Consider the following 18,288-nt stretch of genomic DNA (forward strand, 5'->3'; position numbering starts at 1 on the left):
TTTCTAGCTGTACTATAAATATCTTCTTCAGTGGAGTAGAGAAAATAATATGAGTCTGTACACCTGCAGGGAGTCAAGGAGCATGTCAGAGCACAAATGATTTGTATTTTTCTCTTTCTCCCACACTCAAAAAATGACAGGTTTAGGATAGTCTTACTGCAACAAGCTGGTTATTTAACCACCACTTTGTCTTTTCTTTCCCCATTCTACCATCATCCGTCTCCTCCCAGCTGATCTATATTGTTCCTCTTTCCTCTTCTCTTCTCTGTACACAAAGCAATATCCCCAGGGAATAAATCTGTAAGTGAAGGTTTGCTTTGAAAATTAACGTCTCTTATTGAATCAAATGAAGCATGGACTCAGGGAGGGAGGAAGGAAAAGGTCAGCAGACTGAGAACATTTAATGAATATTGAATCCTCGACCACTCTCTCTCATTTCACAGACATACACACACACACACACGCACACAGACACAGCAAATGTTCAAATCAGAAGACATTTCCCCACATCCCACAAGTATGTCTGCAAAGATATATACATAAAAGTAACAATATCAATGAAAAAGATGTACTTACACAATTTTTCCACTGGGATCGGACAGGTCAGAATATCACAGGTAAAAAGCACAACTTTATTTATTATAGATTTCTTATTGCTACTGCATGATCATAGTCATGAACCCACACACAATTATCTCGTGATTCTGCAGTTTCTCTAAGCTTTATTGAGCATTTTATTGTCTTTCAGCTAATTGCTTTAATTTGCCAGCCTGCAACTTCTTTGTTATAGTTCACTCTTACTGCTCTCATCAGTGTTGTTTCCAGTTGCAGTGGAAAAGTTCTAAAACCACATCTATGGACTTGCCCAGTATCATACATTTCCCTCAGAGTTGGTCAAGACCAAAAACAGAGGTAAAAGGAGAGTGAATGAGCAACTGTTTACTAACTTGTATGTCAAAAAAAAGACCTAAAAGCTGAAATTGTAACTCATTAACTATTTAAATCTTTGATTGGTGATTTGATTGGATGAAGAATATTTTGTTGTATTTACAAATTGCTGGGAGATTACATACACTACATAAGACACTGGTGGATCAGTGGTTTCATTCCACAGCATACTCTTGCCCTATACATATTTTCTTTGAGCAACAGCAACTTAGCCTTATGTTGTCCTTGAAATTTAATGAAATTACCATGATGTCTGTTACAGTATGGTCCTCTGTGGACAACAAGTAAGACGGTCAGTATGCAAAATGAATTTCCCCACAACAAAAGGATTAAGAGGAGTAGACATGACAAAAAAAAGACAGGCCATACTTTGACATTTAAATAGCACATCAAAAGGCCAGGTTGACCTTGTAGTCAGCCATATCCATTTCCAGCCTTCCAGCCTTTTGCTTATTTACCTTGACTAAAACTCTACCATGACCTTTACTAAATGATTTCATCCGCCATTACCTTAAGTTTTTACTTTCTTACTACTCTATAACCTTTCTGATCACCTGGACTTAACTACTCCCAAACTGGAAAAAGGTTATACTGAAATAATATGTTCAATATTGTCAGATGTGTATGTTAAATGTAGAACTGAGGAGGCAACAGTTGTTAAGCCAGAAATATATGGATAAATAGATCAATGAATGAAAGTGAATAAATAAAATCAAATGCATTGTCTCTCTGCACTGCACTTCACTGGCTTTAAAACCATTTTGCACAACATGGTTTGCGGTCAGTGCCACGCTGAACTCAGTGAGCTAGGCGGGGCAGCTGTCTCTTATTTATTAAGATGAGATGGGCTTCTTGGTTTGAAGTGTGAATAATGAAATAAGAGTGAGTACTGAAAATAGATTAGATTTACTTGATTTATAGTAAACTGCCAAAACTAAACAAAACTAAACAAAAAACAAAAAAAACAGGAATGTGTCACGAGACCTGAGAGAGAAATTCAAAAGGGTGAAGTTTGTTCTGCTCATGTGACTGAACCGAATGATTCTCTTCAACTCCAGTGAAGCTGAGTTTGAGGCAAACGGACAGAAGTTACTGACAGCACTGCACATGATTCTACACATGCTATTAGTGACACTTCAACCGTGTCCATTTCCCATTAAAAGTGTATTGCAATTCCATGCCAGTAAGTTCTAAAATAGAAATCATATAGCTGAAAGACTTAGGACAGACGGGAAGTCTGGATCACCAACTTTACAAGAACAAAAGTAATCACAGTTCTGTTTTAAAAATTCACTAGTTCAGTCTAAATTAAATGACATCCTATAATGATCCTATTTATAACAGCACACTTCATAAGAATGACTACATCATAGCAATGTATTATGTGATGACCTATGCTGCATCACTTATTGTTTTATGTATGTTGTATTTTATTAAATGAGGTTGATGAAAATCACTATGAACTCAATATATTGCTTGCCTGTTGGCCCAAAAAGAAAATTCAGTTTCATGCTGACTTTCAGGCTGGAAACTGCATCAAAGATGTCCTATGTTGAAAGACCCCACTGTCTGTCCACCTGACCACATGAACACTCCAAGCTGATCATTTTGCTGAAAATGAGGACAACGAACAGAAAAATCTCTTTTCTGCAGCTAAACATAAATAGAAGCTTTTTTTATCTTTAAACCATGCCCTAAATTTACCACAGATATTTCAGTCGTAGGATCTTCTTTATGCATTGCTTCATACATTTTGTGATGCTTATAGGCACCAGTAGTCATAGACAGCATTGCTACAGCGAGGAAAATCAAAATAAATAAATAAATAAACTGGCCAGCAACTGCATAACTAACAACAAGCAACTTAATATATTCAGCCTAAAAGGGTCAATAAGAGATGCAGAAGGTGACGGATGAAATGTTAATAAATGTGAAAAACAAAAGTACAAAATATTGTTGTCCAAATTGTACTGGGTGTACAGAATCTCTATGGATATATTATGAAGCCTCCCAGGAGGGCTCTGACTCCTGCTGAGCTGTGCTGCTGAAGCGAGGACAATCGGTCTAACAACATGTCGAACATGAGCCCTGCTTGGTGAGGATGAGCCCAGTTCAGTACCTGGACATCTGGCACATTTGGACTAGTTGTGAGTCATAGTGATGCTCACTAGCTGCAGCAAATGTCAACCAATATGTTTTTTTTTTCTTTGGGGGACTTTGGGGATGTTTTCTTCATGTTTTTCAAAGACCCAGGCTGGGCTGGTATACAGAGACACAGATGGAAGAGGCAGGGAAGAGACAGACGCTGGCTTTAAAATGACATAACAAATCTGTTTCTGCAGAGTCATATAATATAATATCACAGACCTGCAAAAACTTTACTTACTATTTGTTATAAATGTAACAGATTCCATATAATGCTTCTTTAGACTGTTTTAGCCAAGATCACCTAAACGGAGACCAAGTCCCTAGACCAGAGTGTAGTGAGACTGAGACCAAGACTTTGAGGGGTTCAAGGAGATCAAGGCCGGGTGACCACAAGACCAAAACCAGGCAGTAACGAATACTGTATGCATAGTTAATATTCATGAAATTTCTTTAGGTGAGCAGTGAAGAGATCTCTGTTTTGATAAAGAGGCAGATTGCTAACAATAGCTTTGCTAAAATGCTTCCTTTCTTTCATCTCTCTAAATGCTGATAAAAGTTTGACATGGTCACAGCATATCATCACAGAAGATTTGGCTGATCTCGTATCACAGGTTCTTCCCCTGTCTCACACATTCACTTTGTTGTAGTGCATATGAAGGGGGGCAGGGAGTGGTCACAGCCATTAACAGCAGAACAAATCTCAAATTGGAAATGAGGCAAGTTACTTGTTGCATTTGAAGTTTTACATTGAACCACAATAATTATGATACAATATACAAGTAATTTAGTAACATCTCTGCAGTTGTGGTCTTGAAAATCCAGTTCGATCCCAAGACAAGGCCTTCAAAAGTGGTCTTGAGACTGAAACTGATCTTGAGTGCTACAACACTGCTCATTTATCTCTGCCAGATTTCCAGATGTGTACCAAAGAATTAAGTCTCGATTTAACAAAAAACATATAACTAAGTGCCTTTACTCTAATTTTATTGAAGCTCTGTATATGTTGTATAAAATGTCCATTTCTTCTTCACTCTTCCAGAATCTGCAGTCAGACAACCCAATATATTTATTTTTTTTGTGGAAAGATTATTAAACTCTAGTGTGTGTAACTCAGGAGTCAGGGGACTCATCTGCAGTGTCTGAAGTGACAATTAAAAGGAAAATGTAATTAAAAATAAATGGTAGGGGAGAACGTTTTTCTTCTTTTCACTCAACAGCGAAAACAGTTGCTGTATCTTCTGCCATTAAATATGCATTACATTTTTAACATTTTTGCTCTATCACAGAGATTATGCAAAATGTAGCCAAGCTGCAATGTTGCACGTTTTATTAGTCAGGAGCTAAATTGAACCAAGTCAATGTGATGTCTGCTCGTGTTGTTCCCTGCAGTTAAAGCACAAGTAATAATATGATCGAAGCCTGTTTATTGCAATCACTTAGTCTTAATGACTGTGTTTCATGGTCAGTGATTGAATATATCCTTTATTTCATTATGATTCCCCCTCAACACCCACAGGACAACACAACCTGCTGATAAAAGAGCTGCTATCTCAATCTCTTAATTTCTTTCTCCTTCTGTCTTTTTCACTTTCCCGCTTTCCTTCCTGCTGACTGTCTTTGTCTCACTGCTCTCTTCCCCCACCTGACACTGTTTCTCTCCTTTCACCTAATGGAAGCCAAAGGGAGACTAAATGACGCCATCACCAAACATGGTTTATATAACAGTCACGGTTCTGTGGGCAGATTGCTGTGCCTCAACCTCCCACTGGCCTAATGTCTCCCTCTCTTCTTCACTTCCCACTCCAGAGACTCTCACGTATTGTATTTGTTCAGGCTTACACCCCAATCACAACTAAACCAACACACAACACTCACTCTCTATTCCATCACTCTGTGATCTATGACATTACAATTGAATCAAATTGAATCATGTACAAATGTGTTAAATATGAGTTATAAGAAAGTGTTTATTCATTTTTATTTTTTATTTTGTCACACTTTAAGGCACACATAAATACATACACATTAAATAATATACTCATGCATTTATTCACTCACACTCACATTTTAAGACTGTTCATTCAATGAGCATGAGTTGATGTTTGTGTGTGTATGTGTGTATGCACACATATATGCAGTTGTGTCAGAAGCTCAGATGTGACAGTAAAATCTGTTTCCTGACAACATCTGAGCCTTTGGTTGTTGTTGACCTTTTGAATTCAAGCTGGCCTGTTGTCTTCATAGGCAGACACGTTCATTAAGTGGGATTCTATCAAAAGCACATCTCTGAAGAAGCTGTTATACGGCCATGCAGTGAATAGAGATGCAACACAACAAGGGAAGAGGGGAAGTTATAGAAAAGTTTAGGAGAGTTTTATACAGAAAGTGGTCCGGTTTATTGTGCTTTGTCACACCATGTGTGTTATCTGATCAGAGTATAGCTTTTTCTTTAGTCAGAGTTGGACTTAAAATACCCAAATTTAACTTTGGAAGTTTGTTGGAAAAAAGGTGCTAACAAAGTCAGAGGTTGTACCATAAACTTCTGTGTATTGTTGAATTACAATATCTGAGTCAATGACCCTTGACAGAGAATAAATGAAGCAAGCAGCCAAGCACCCTGAGCATCCTGTCCACCACTGTCCAAGGATGGGCCGGCTGAAAAACTCCACTAGCATGGTAATTTTTCATGACTCAGAACATCTTAATCTTGGTAAGGAAAGAGTATACAGAGCTCTCTCTTCAGTTTTTTAACTATAGAAAATGGCCCTTAAAATATAACTGCCCTGCAATATCTGTTTATCTGTTGGTATTAGAGTAACAAGACAATAATAATACCATCTGACAGAGATTATGCAGCTGCAAGGTAAAATAACACAGCACTACATTTATAGAATACAAAACACCTGGGGTATGTAAATTGGGTGTATTGTGTATCCGAATTTCATAATATCCTAATTAAAATCCATTAATTTTCAGATAATTAAACTGACTACTGCCTAGGGGTGATTGCTGGTTTTCAAATCATATGTAATGGTCAAATCCTTATTTAAATAGCACTTCTAATTGGATTCCTGCTATCAGGATAATAATGAAGGATTTTTGAGTCTTTTCGGTTTTAAAATTACCCTCACCCACAGGTCCATTATTCACCCTCTGTCTCTCTCTCTCTCTCTCTCTCTGTCTCTCTCTCTATCTATCTTCAGTTCACTCCAGTTTCAGAAGAAGAGAGATTTATTGACAGTGAAGTTCTAAAACAATATTTCCAAGGCGAGTGAGTACAATATAATGTATTTCTGTCTGACAGTCTGCATGTCTGTCTCACTTTCCCCTCCTGTTCTCCCAGTGTAATATATCTTCAGATCTGAATTCAGTTCACTTATTGGAGTGTATTGGCATGAACGCTATATAAACAATTTTGTCAAAGCGACCAGTTCAGGAGATCAGTAAAAAAAAAAAGCTTGCTCTCATTCTGTCTCTTACTAAATTCAGTTAGCTTGGCTGTTGTGAATATGTGATATCAAATGCCATCTGCATTCTCCTCGTGGTTTGGTTGTAATGTGAATGAGTCTTCACTGCAACTTCTTTTAACCTTTAGGTCGAGTACTGGATAACTTTTTATTGCATGTATCCCACATTTCAAATGTTCATTTATTCTTACAGTCGCTAGATGACACAGCCGACAAATATCTGTGCAGTATCTGTAACCGCTTATGCTGATCAGGGTCATAGTGGGGCTGGAGCCTCTCCCAGCTGACTCTGGGCAAGAGGCGGGGTACACACTGGACAAGTCGCCAGTTCATCACAGGGCACATAGAGACAAACAACCATTCATGGTCACGTTCACACCTACGGCCAATTTAGAGTCACATGCAAACTCGACACAGAATTCGAACCAGGAACCTTCATGCTGTGAGACCTTAAATACACATTTCATGTGTTTGTTTGTTTTAAATGTCCATAACACATACATACATACATACATACACACACATATATGAATAGTATATGTAATAAATCATATAGGAAAGATAAAAAATAATCTACAGTGTACATTAAAAAAGTAAACTTCAAAACAAATAAGGTTGTTCCTTCTGTTTAATAGAAATTGGAGGTATACTAACAATCAATAAAAAATTAAAAGCTTTTACAATTTCTATAAATTAATAGACTTAAATCACTCTAGTTTTTAGTATTACAGTATTACTTACTGTCTTTAAAATGTGAAATGCTGCAAGAAACTTTAAAGCAAAGTACACGAATATCTATAATCATAAAAATATATAATATAATATAATATAATATAATATAATATAATATAATATCAGAGTCAGTAAATCTTTTTCACTGGGTTGCAAGTACACCTGTAATGCAGAATCTTGAATCGTGTTGTCACTTTTATGAGGTGAGCAGCATCCAGCCATTGTAAAGAGTGGCATTTCAGGAATTGTAGTTCAAAAAAGGTCGTATCTCTTCTACTAATAACGCACTAACTGAGACCAAAAAACTACATATCCCAGAATGCTGTGTTTTAAGGAAGTGGGCACATGACTAGTGGTCCTCCAGTGAGCCGCAGCAACAGAAACATTTGTAGTGTCGTCCGGTTAGATATCTGCCTGGCGTTTGTTGTTTATTACTGTTTTTAAGATGAAGCTTCAGTGTTTAGTCGTTGCTCTGTGCTTTGGCGTGAGTGTAATGGCTGGGAAATACTCCCGTGAAATGAACGAGCAGAAGCCGAGCGGTGGTGATGAGCAAACGGAGTTCAGGATAGCTAAGCTAAACCAGGTGTGGGAGAAGGCTAAACGGGTACGTATGTTTGTATGAGACAGAGCATCACATGTTTACACGGTGCATGTGAAGCAGCACCCACACAATGACACAAGCTCTTAGCTGTCGGTTCATGAAATGATCCCCTGCTGTTTGTCCACAGTCTGGATTTTAAATGAAGATGCAGCCTTAACATACATGGAGATGATGCTGAGTTGTTATTCAGCATGTGTTCTTTGTGATGGACGTGAGGCTTACAGTCAATAATCTGGGGGGTTTGTCTTATTACTGGAGGGTTGTTGGGAAAGATGTGGGTATATGGTGGAGTGTAATTGAAGCACTAGAACCATGTTTATTATCTACCCAGTTGGCCCTTAAGTCCTCAGAGGAAAACAAATGAGTTTATTAGGGTGAGCTTTTTGTAAGTCAGTGCTGTTGTCAGACCAGTTTCCCACTTTGAGAGCACACACACAATTACAGAATATGGCAGAAACTGAATATAATATGTCACCTAGAAAAAAAAAACCCTTAAAATAATCCTGTTATATCGTCAGATGCCACAGACTTTGCGTTGAACCTCCATGTTTCTACAGTAGCCCACAAAGGACAAGCTAAACGCTGGCTCTAGATTGGGCCTTTTTGTTCTTTTTCACACATTTCATGGTCGCCATAGGAAGAAGAGAGTGAAGCGAGGGGATTACAGTCAGCAGCTACACCTGCTCAATGCTACTGCATCTTACACGTTGGTCCTTTTTAATCCAGGTCCATCGAGTTGGACCAAGTGTCATAACTCTTCTCCAGTATGCCATGCTTTATGCAGCAGAGGTGTTGTTTCCTGAACTTGTCAGAGCTGACAAGCTGACAAGATGATTTTCCATTTTCATTATTCAAATAACCTTTAGTTAACATTACTTCCAAACCTCATTTGCAGTTGCTGTACAGTGTGTTTGCTCTGTCACTGTTTCAGTCTGGCTAGTTTAAACAGCACTCATTACCCCCTCAATCTTTCTGCCTCCTTCTGTCTAACTAATGTTTATCTTGTCTCTTGTTTTTTGGTTTTGACAGATGCAGTTGTCCCCGGTGAGGCAGACTGAGCTGCACAGTGACCTGAAGATCCAGGAGAAAGATGAGCTGCAGTGGAAGAAGATAAAGGTGGAGGGGTTGGATGAAAACGGGGAGAGAGAGGCCCAGCTGCGACGTAACTTCAACGGTGAGATACTCTCGTATTTATGCTTGAAATCTTGGCCTGAGTCAACAGAATTACCTGTTGGTGTTCACCAAATGGAAAAACCGTCATGAAATATAAGCAGCTCCAAAGATGAAATATTTATTTCATTTCATTACTACAGGGTTTTCCCCAGACTTGATTTCTTTTTGTGTTAAAAATATTACCACATGCTAATCCTAGTGTTTTTGTTAAAGTGATACTGCAGGTGGTTTACATGAATATGGTTAAATAAAGTTGATCAGCTCTACTTTTTGGGAATGTTTCATAGCCTTGTATCTTGCACATTATATTCAGAGTCTGTCTGTAGGCAAATGGCACAATCCTGATAGATTAATGGTTAATATGATATAGTCTGTCTTCTCTGTCTAGTGTGAAACTTCATTAGTGTTGCCATTTAAAGCCAGTGGTTTAAAGAGATCAGTCAAGATGAGTTTTATTTTAGTCAGGGAATACAGTCCATTCATCTTCATTAAAAAAAAGCAGATAGAGGATGTAGCTAATGATAGAGAGAGTACATATTTTTTTAGAGTTTATGTATTAAATGTTCATTTCATGGGGAATAATACTGGAACCTATCAGGATGAAACACCAAGGAAAGCATTGTTCTGGATATAATAGGCAATGTAATAAACTCTGCCCTTTGGCTGGTAGAAATTACTAATGTGTTACTGTCCACTGCATCAGCCAAGCCTGAGAAGAAATACAATTCTTCATCCCTATGAAGGTTGGACTGTCGCCAAGATCTGCCTGCAGCTGCATCTATAGCATATTCTAAGAGGCTGCGATTTTCATTATGTGCGGTGTTAGCATATGTATTTAGTATCCGAAAGGTACGAGCATATATGAAACACTGGCAAAGAGATATTCAATTCATTATGGACCTCACGGTCATTAGAGGATTAAAACATCCCATAATTCTTTGCACCTATTGATCCTGTACAAAGTCAGGGCTCATTTAGTGAACATTATGATGATGAGGGGTGAGCACCAAGCATCCAAGTCCCGATGTCTACATCCATTAGAACAATTTTATGATGAAATATATTTGTAGTTTTGCGAACCAAATTCTAAGTAGTGTCACTTACATATGAATGCGAGAGTATAATGCATGCACCAGAGAGTATTCAGCGTGTACTTGGACTGTGAAGAATGTTTTAACAATTCACGCACAGTCACTGTCCCTGAAGTTTCTAAGATGCTGAAAGGACAGGACTGGCATATTTTGACAAATGCTTAACCCGGTCCTGATTGAATGCGGAGGTGGTGTTTTAGTGTGTGAAGGAATCTCTGCCTCACTTCCTGCAGGCAATGACCCAGCCACACACATCAGTCTGCTTAGCATTCTGCCACTAGCAGCCAGTGAACACTTTCCTCGGGCAGCAGTTCACCAGCTCTGGACTCCTCTCTTCCCTCACTCCCCAGTGGCAAAGTGGCCTTCCAGCTCCAGAGTCTCTCTGCCGCCTTTGTACGTTAAATATAAATCTTCACCGCAGACCTTAAGCTACCTTCTCCCCGACTGAATCCTGTCCTTGTGTCATTCTAAATGGGCGTAACAATCTTTTCTGTCTCTCTCTTTGTTTATCTTATCGTAACACTTTTCTTTTTTTTGATAGTCAGTGTGATATGCCTAGAGACAAGTCCTGACACCTTGCACTGAGCTTGTTTTACTGTTTGTAGATCACTTGGGTCAAAAGCCTCAGCTGAACCCATAAAATGTAGTATACAAGCTCAACAGTGCAGCAAAGATCGTGTACAAGTTCTTGCATCCTCTTTATGAGAATTATAAACCAGCCCTCTGCATGTAGACACACTGAAGTATCAGTTAATAAGTGACACTCAGTTACTGAAAGGGTGAGATGGTGCTGAGTTGCAATAACCGTTTACTAGAGCAGAATAATGAGGGCAGAGCTTCTCCAGAGTGAAGTCCAACTTTGTATTGTTATGTAGCAGTCAAGAATGTTAACAATGGATTAAACTGCTGATAAAGTGTATGAGGGGTGTCGAAAGTATCACACTTTTTTTGATACTGTGATTTAAAATGATACAATCTCTGTTAGACATTCGATAGAATCTAAAGTACCAAAGTTATTAAAAAACAGACCTGCAATCAGGACAGCGCCATCCATGATCGATTAACTAATGGGCAGTCTCCTCCTCCCTATTCCTCCTGTACAGTCTAGCGATCAGTCTCTGCAGACACACAGAAAGATGTTATCTGGTATTACGTTGAAGATGTGAGCACTGTGTTGGCTGGTTGGTTTCGATCTGCTTTGACGTTATCAATAATCCTCCCCCACACACGTCTGACTTGCTGCTGTGAAAGATAAAGACATTTAAAAAGTTTAGTTTTTTGGGTGTCTCGCTGTTCCTGTTTGATGCAGTGATAGAGAAACAGAGAGAAGTGGGTAAAGCAAGTGTGTGTGTGCAGTGAAGAGACATGTGTTTGTGTGTGGAAAAGTAAGGTGAGCAGATTAAAAAGTTTGCGAGTAAACACTAAAATAAAGCAGAGAATTAAAATGGTGACATAAAAAATAACCAACCAGAAATATTATAATGTATTCAAGTTAAAAAAAAACAAAAAAAAAAACACGGCAGTTAGTCAAAGCAGTCATTCTGTCAGAAAAACTGCCGCTCGTCCTAATCGGTGTTCAGTGACTTCTGTAGCAGCACTTCTTCTTGTTGTGGTATTAAAAATAGTTTTCAGAATAATTTTTAATACTAGCATTGTATCAAAGTTTAAAATTCTGATATCGTGAAATTCTTACAGTGTACAGTATGTTGTGCTGCACAGTATGTTTTTTTGGCTATATTAAAAAGTCTTTGGGTTTTCAATCTTTTTTTTTTTATCTTTGGTTTTCTTTCATTTCCCTGGTATATTCAAGCCTCCTGCCATGTTTGGTTGGAGTATCATGAGCGGCAGAGTAAATGAGCATTATTCTCCTCGCTCACTCGTTCATCTTCAAAAGGTTTTCAGGTTAGGAGCAGCACGACCGGAAAGCACACAAATTTCACCTCATAGTGTGCTATTTACGTCAAAAAGTGACGTTGGTTTGTTTTGATAAGCTCTCGTCAGATTCCTAGACCCTGCACCTTGTTTGTTGGTCTGCTTGGTTTATTTTCAGCAGCTGATTCCCTCTTTCAGTGACTCTCTTCACTGTGCCTGGTGACTTTAGAATTAATGAGTTGCTGCTGGGTTGCGTGTCCTGTGGGTAATCTTTGATGTGAAATGTTTTGGAGCCTTATTTAAATGATGAATATATCTGCATCTCAGTCACTTTAGATTTCCCTGCAAATCAAACAGCTTCCTCTCATGATGGCCTCCATGCAAGCTCACGTCGGTATTATTTATCGGACCATTAGTAAAAAAGTCTGTGTTGTGTCATGCAGTGATCCTCGCCAAGTACGGAATGGACGGGAAAAGAGACACTCGACCACTGGAGAGCAACTACCTGAAGGACCACGATACCAAAGAGGGCGACATGTTTGATGATCCTAGGCTGGATAAACTCTGGAACAAGGTGTGTAAGGGGATGAACCAGGAAGAAAAATATTGAAATATATTTTGAAAACAGTGCCTTGAATGTATGCCCTATGTTCTGTAGTGTCATTGTAGAAACTACTATGGCTCCCAGTTGTAGCTGGCGGGTAACACTCTTACCATGGCTGTTACATAAAACAAAGGCACAAAACTCAAATCAGCTATAAAAGAATGCTCACCCAATTTTACAGATGTTTTACAGGGTTAAAAGCTTTTCAGATTGCAACTACAGGGTTCTCACTCAGTAGGGCCACTTATCTTTGAACACAGCCTGTACATTAGACATAATAGTTGCACTCTAAATATACATTATTTTCAAAAGCTCATTCTTTGGTAACGTTGACAGGAACTTTGACAGCAACTATGACACTAGTTTGGGAAAGAAATGGAGAAAAGTTTTATTTTTGCTCTCTCAGAATTTTCCAAATTACACGAGTCTAAAGTTGTGTAAGAACTCAAGCAGAAAAACTTATGTGACAGCATTTTTGTGAGCACAAATTCATACAAATTATGTTTGAAAAAGCAATGAAAATGAGCAATAATGAGCATCAGATTTTATATTTGTATCCGTTGCGGTGGGGTTAAAATTCAGCACATTTATATGCAAACATTAAAACAACTCTTTTTGTTGCAGTAGTAATAAAAACCTTTGGATCATTTATTTCTGGGTTTCTAAGAAAATCTCCCATCTCCTCTATGTAAAATATTCTTTGTAGAATTGTGCTGTGATCTTATGGTTGACTGTCCATTGGGTTTATGTTTATTAGAAATATTATACAGTACATATTATATTTATTGCCGTTTTTCAATCCATGCCTTAAACATCTAATCAAGGATTCATACTGCATCTAGCACTGGTCCTTTTTGACCCACCACGCCTCGTCATTCTTCTGCATCCAAAGTATGTCTGTTGCTCTCCTGCTGCTTTTGAGACGCCTTTCTGTCTGTTTCCCCGCCAGGCCAAGAATTCTGGGAAGTTTTCCAGTGAAGAGTTGCAGAACCTGAAGAGGGAGTTCCAGCATCACAAGGACAAAACCCATGAGTACAACATCCTCATGGATACTGTCAGCAGGACCGAGGGTGAGCTGCATGAATCATTCCCTTTGCTCTTCTATCGAGCGGAGGTATATTTTCTGAGGCCAAGTTTATCAGCCTTTAAGCCCTGTCCTTTCAAAGTTAATAAATGCAAAGAAATTCACCACCTCACCCTCTTTAGTGCATATTTGGCTGTTCCCAATTCTGCTGTTGCTTAAGTCAGTCATCCAAAAGTCAGCATCATGCCTGAAGTGCTCTCTGTTAGGTCAATCTTGTGGCCATGTCTGTTAATGGCAGGTATCAGACTGCAGATGTTGCCACCCATTGCTCTATCAGTGCTTGTCACATCACATCAAGCAGCGAGTTTTAAACTGAGCTGACACAGACGGCTGAGCTGTGCTTCAGATAGACGCGGGGCTCCCCCTCCCCTCGGACATGGCTGACACTGTGCAGCTGTTTCGTGCCAGAACCTTTTCGTTAGAGCGCCATAATGCTACGTGTTTTTCTGCTTGTCTGCTTTTGAATATTGAGCCAATCACATGTTGCCTTGAGGGTAGTCTCCACATCCATCCATGCATGCTTGTACTGCCTGTCACGATTCCCTGATCTTCTTTTCATGCTGTTTTTTTTTCTTTCAATCCAAAAGTCCATATGCTGCTATAGTTTCCCATTATCTGCTTTTTACCTCCTAACCTTTTTCTAGGGTGAGACAAGCAGGTGTTTCATAACCACACTGATGTATTAACCTATAAGAACAAGCTCATAGACTATTCAGGATTCTTATGAATAGATGAATGTGACAAAACCCAGACACTTGTCCTAAAATTTTCACAGGTTATTTTCTACCAGTCTACTCAATAAATTCTTTGTGTCTTTTATTGCTTTAATTCCTTTCTTTTTCTTTCTCCCTCTTTCTTCTCTTCTCACCTCAACAGAAATCCACAAGAATGTGATCTCTCCCCTGGAGGGCGACGCCAAAGAGCATGTGCTGCACCAGAAGCACACAGACCTGAAGCAGAAAATGAGAGACCTCAACCAGGGCTTCGAGCGCCTCCGTAAGCTCAGCCACGAGGGCTTCACTGAAGACAGCGGTGAGAGAGAGTACCACCCAAACACACACACAGGCTGTTCTCTTTTGATATGCTAACAACTTAACTCAAGTGTCTAGTTTCATGTTGAATATGTCTCTAAAATTGAAGTATTTGAAAGAGGTTATTTAAAGAAGCCCACATTTCTGCATCCTCCCACTGTCATAAATCAGCTTGTCCTTTTGCTTTTTAACTTTTTTTTAAAGAAAACATTCACTCCGCCGTGATTTAATTTTCTTTTATCGCTCACATTGCTCGAGTGCACTGCAGAGTTTATCTGGTGTCTCAGTTGTGCAGGTTTCTGCGGGAGTGTGTCAGGGAGTTTAGATAAAAGTGATGTTCCTGCTGCTGATTCATACCGACTCCTTTACTTCCTCACTCCTAAATCCCCCGCAGGTTGTTTCTCTCTCAACCACTTGTTTTCCTGTCATTCGTTATCCTCCCCTCACTTCCTGCCTCCTCTCGCACAAAACCTAATCTCAGAAATAAAAAGATAAAAGTCTTAATATCCTCCTCTCTGTTTTCGCTGGCTGTTTTTTTCCTATATGTGCAGGTTTGTTGCACTTACGGAGTTGTGCAGGTGCAGTACCTCAAACTGAGCTGTGAATCTCCCTGTTGTGATTGTATCTTATAAAACATCAGCTCCTCTTTAAAGCTCCCTATCCTTTTGAGCCTCCGTATTGATGAGGCTCCTAACTGTCTTCTTGGACTGTTCTTTCTTCATCTTCCCCTGTTTCGGTGATCCCCCCCCTTAGAGTTTCGGGAGCCCAGAGTGATTGAACTGTGGGAGGCTGCCAAGAGAGCCAACCTCACTGAAGATGAGCTGGACTCTCTCAAGGTAACTCTCTTACATCACAGTTTTTTGGACACGTCTGCCTTTCCTGATTTGTTTCTACATAAAACTTAATATTTTATGAGAGTGATAAAGCCTGACTTTTAGAAAGTTTTTAATCAAGTGATCTTTTGGAAACGGGTATATTAAGTTTTGTGGTGTGTAGTGTTAGCTAGGTACCACTTGTGTATGGTGATGATCACATTTTATGCATTATACATTTGAAATTCAAGTATATGAAGTATTCCACTCTCCTCTCTCTTGCTGTGCTTCTTTCACCCTTTGTCCCATCAGCAGAGAATCACAGTGAACAACTCAATTTAAATTTCAATTCCTCTTGAAGATATCTGGCTTCAAGATCTTATGTATCACAGGGAAACATTCAGCTAGACTTTTCTCTGTGACATTTCCTCTCGAGTTGTTACTTGAGATGCAAATCTCAAATCTCAACAGCTCTGTGCAGCTGTGCATGTAATTGAAGGTGAACCGAACTTACACCCTGCTTTCCTTTTTTACTTAGGAGGAGCTGCGGCACTTCGAGGCCAAGGTGGAGAAGCACAGCCATTACCAGGAACAGCTGGAGCTCTCCCACCAGAAGCTGCGACACGTGGAGGCTCTAGGAGACAAAGAGCACATCAAGAAGAACCAGGAAAAGTACAACACAATCGCTGAGAAGACCAGGGAGATAGGCTACAAGGTAAGGAGGTGGCATCTGCCTCAAACACCACAAAGCTACTGTCCAGTGGCCCACCTGCAGAGGTAAAGAACCCGTCGTTAGATTGTTCCTGTCATCTTATTTCTGGAGCTGCAGCAACAGTTTTTTGTCATAAACAAACAGCTGTTGGAAACTGTTTAACAGCTCCAAAAGAAATGCTTTTGATCGGATTCATACAAGGTAAATTTATAGTTATAGTTTACCTTGTTTATAAATATTCTATACTCACGCCTTTATACCATTGTGTTCATCAAAAAAGAATAACATGTTTCGAATCAAGTTTATTAAACAGAAGAAAGATAATGTCAAGCATGTATGTTAATTAGAGAGAAATTCTAAGTCCAGAAATAGTTTTCCAGGCTGAATTTCAAAGATGCTCATCATTGGCAATGGTCCTGTCAATTTAATATTTATTATCTGTGTTAATCTTTTGCCATGCGGGTGTTGTTTTTGGCAGTTATACATAACAAATATTAATAAGGCGCTATAAATAAATTCAAGCCAAGTGGGGTTACAGTTTCCTTTTCCATAACATGAACGCTGCAGGTTGACTGAATCTAAATTTACCATGAATGCAAAGCATTAGCTAGGGAACTGCACAATGCACAGGACTTTATCTTGCAGTTCAAAAGTCACTCACACGTCTTTCATTGTTTGATTTCAGATGAAGAAACATATGCAGGACTTGTCCAACAAGATCTCTCGTCAGGGACTCCAGCACAATGAGCTCTGAGAGGCTGAGATCATCACGTCAGTGAAGGTTGAATGAACTGAAATAATTGTCTCTACAACCACACACCACGTATGCCAAGTTCCCCCATTCCACAAGTACTGTTTAAAAAAATCAGTGTTTTCTACTTTTCTAGTGTTATTAGATGATGATTTGCTTAAATGCCTGAATGAATGAATGAATGAATTGTGGAGTGTTTGTATATATTATACATGAGAGATTTGTTTTGAAATCAGCTGGACTTTTTGTGTTAGGTAACTGGTGTTATCAGTCACGGTACAGACAGAATGAAATGGAATAGTTAAGATATTAGTCTGGTACTTTGTAGGAACATTTATTTGTACAAGTCAGGAAGGTGTAAAAGAAATGTCAGAATGCGCCAAAAGAAAGCCAAGTTTTGTGAGTATGGTTAAGCAGTTGAGTCACTCTTGTTGTAGTTGAGCTGCAGGTCCTGGAGAACAGCCAACTGACTGACTGTGCACTTCATCCTGCAGGAATATTGGCACATCGGTGGCCAGATAATTTGTCCACACCCGTCTGTCGTTAGAGCGCCAAGTAATAAATGCAACATCGGATAGGCTGTTACTACTGTACTAACTCATAGCTTCGTCTGCTGAAATATTGTAATGCTATTGCAATTGTGTAATCAATATAAAGTGAAGGATGATTGCAGATACAGGTTAGAAGCATTGAAAAGCGGAAACCTGAAAATGTAACAGCAATCTTTAATATTCAGTAAGATACAGGTGCCAACAACATACAAACAGTAATATTTTAAAAAATATAGATTCATATCATTCATACTGTTTTGGCATAAATAAAAGCATTTTCTATTTACAAGTCCTGTAGACGAAAGCCGTCCCTGTAGTGAAATTAACGAGCTATTCTTGGTAAAATGTTCAGCTTTTCTAACTCATCCTCATGCTGTTTGCTTCTTTCTCGTCGTCTCTGCCTCAGACACACACCGGTGAGGAACCGCCACCATAAAAATAAATTAGCGTCAAATACTGGACAATTTGTCCTGATGATATCAAGAGGGAGGTGATAAATTGGAGCACACACACACACACACACACAGAGCCTGCGCTTTTCCATTCATCAGTCCCTCCCTCTCATAGACCAGAGGGAGAGACATTGATTACTGTGATGAATAATGTTACCGGTTGGCTGATTACTCAGTCATGTCCTGCTTGGGCCACATGGGCCTGGATTAATGTAATTTGCACCTGAGATATAACTCTAAGCTGCTTATTTCAATCGAA

General features: G+C 39.1%; 1 protein-coding gene across 1 annotated transcript; it reads left to right on the forward strand.

Moving 5' to 3' along the window:
- The first annotated feature begins 7,639 nt into the window (after positions 1 to 7,639).
- lrpap1 (low density lipoprotein receptor-related protein associated protein 1) lies at positions 7,640 to 17,938 on the forward strand. The gene is made up of 8 exons (XM_019278176.2): positions 7,640 to 7,899; positions 8,926 to 9,070; positions 12,476 to 12,606; positions 13,586 to 13,706; positions 14,597 to 14,752; positions 15,505 to 15,587; positions 16,102 to 16,278; positions 16,961 to 17,938. Exons 1-8 carry the CDS (start codon positions 7,741 to 7,743, stop codon positions 17,027 to 17,029), a joined length of 1,041 nt encoding a protein of 346 aa, XP_019133721.1. The 5' UTR covers positions 7,640 to 7,740; the 3' UTR covers positions 17,030 to 17,938.
- Positions 17,939 to 18,288: the final 350 nt, after the last annotated feature.

Source organism: Larimichthys crocea, chromosome X (assembly GCF_000972845.2).
Source record: "Larimichthys crocea isolate SSNF chromosome X, L_crocea_2.0, whole genome shotgun sequence".
Classification (NCBI taxonomy): domain Eukaryota; kingdom Metazoa; phylum Chordata; class Actinopteri; family Sciaenidae; genus Larimichthys; species Larimichthys crocea.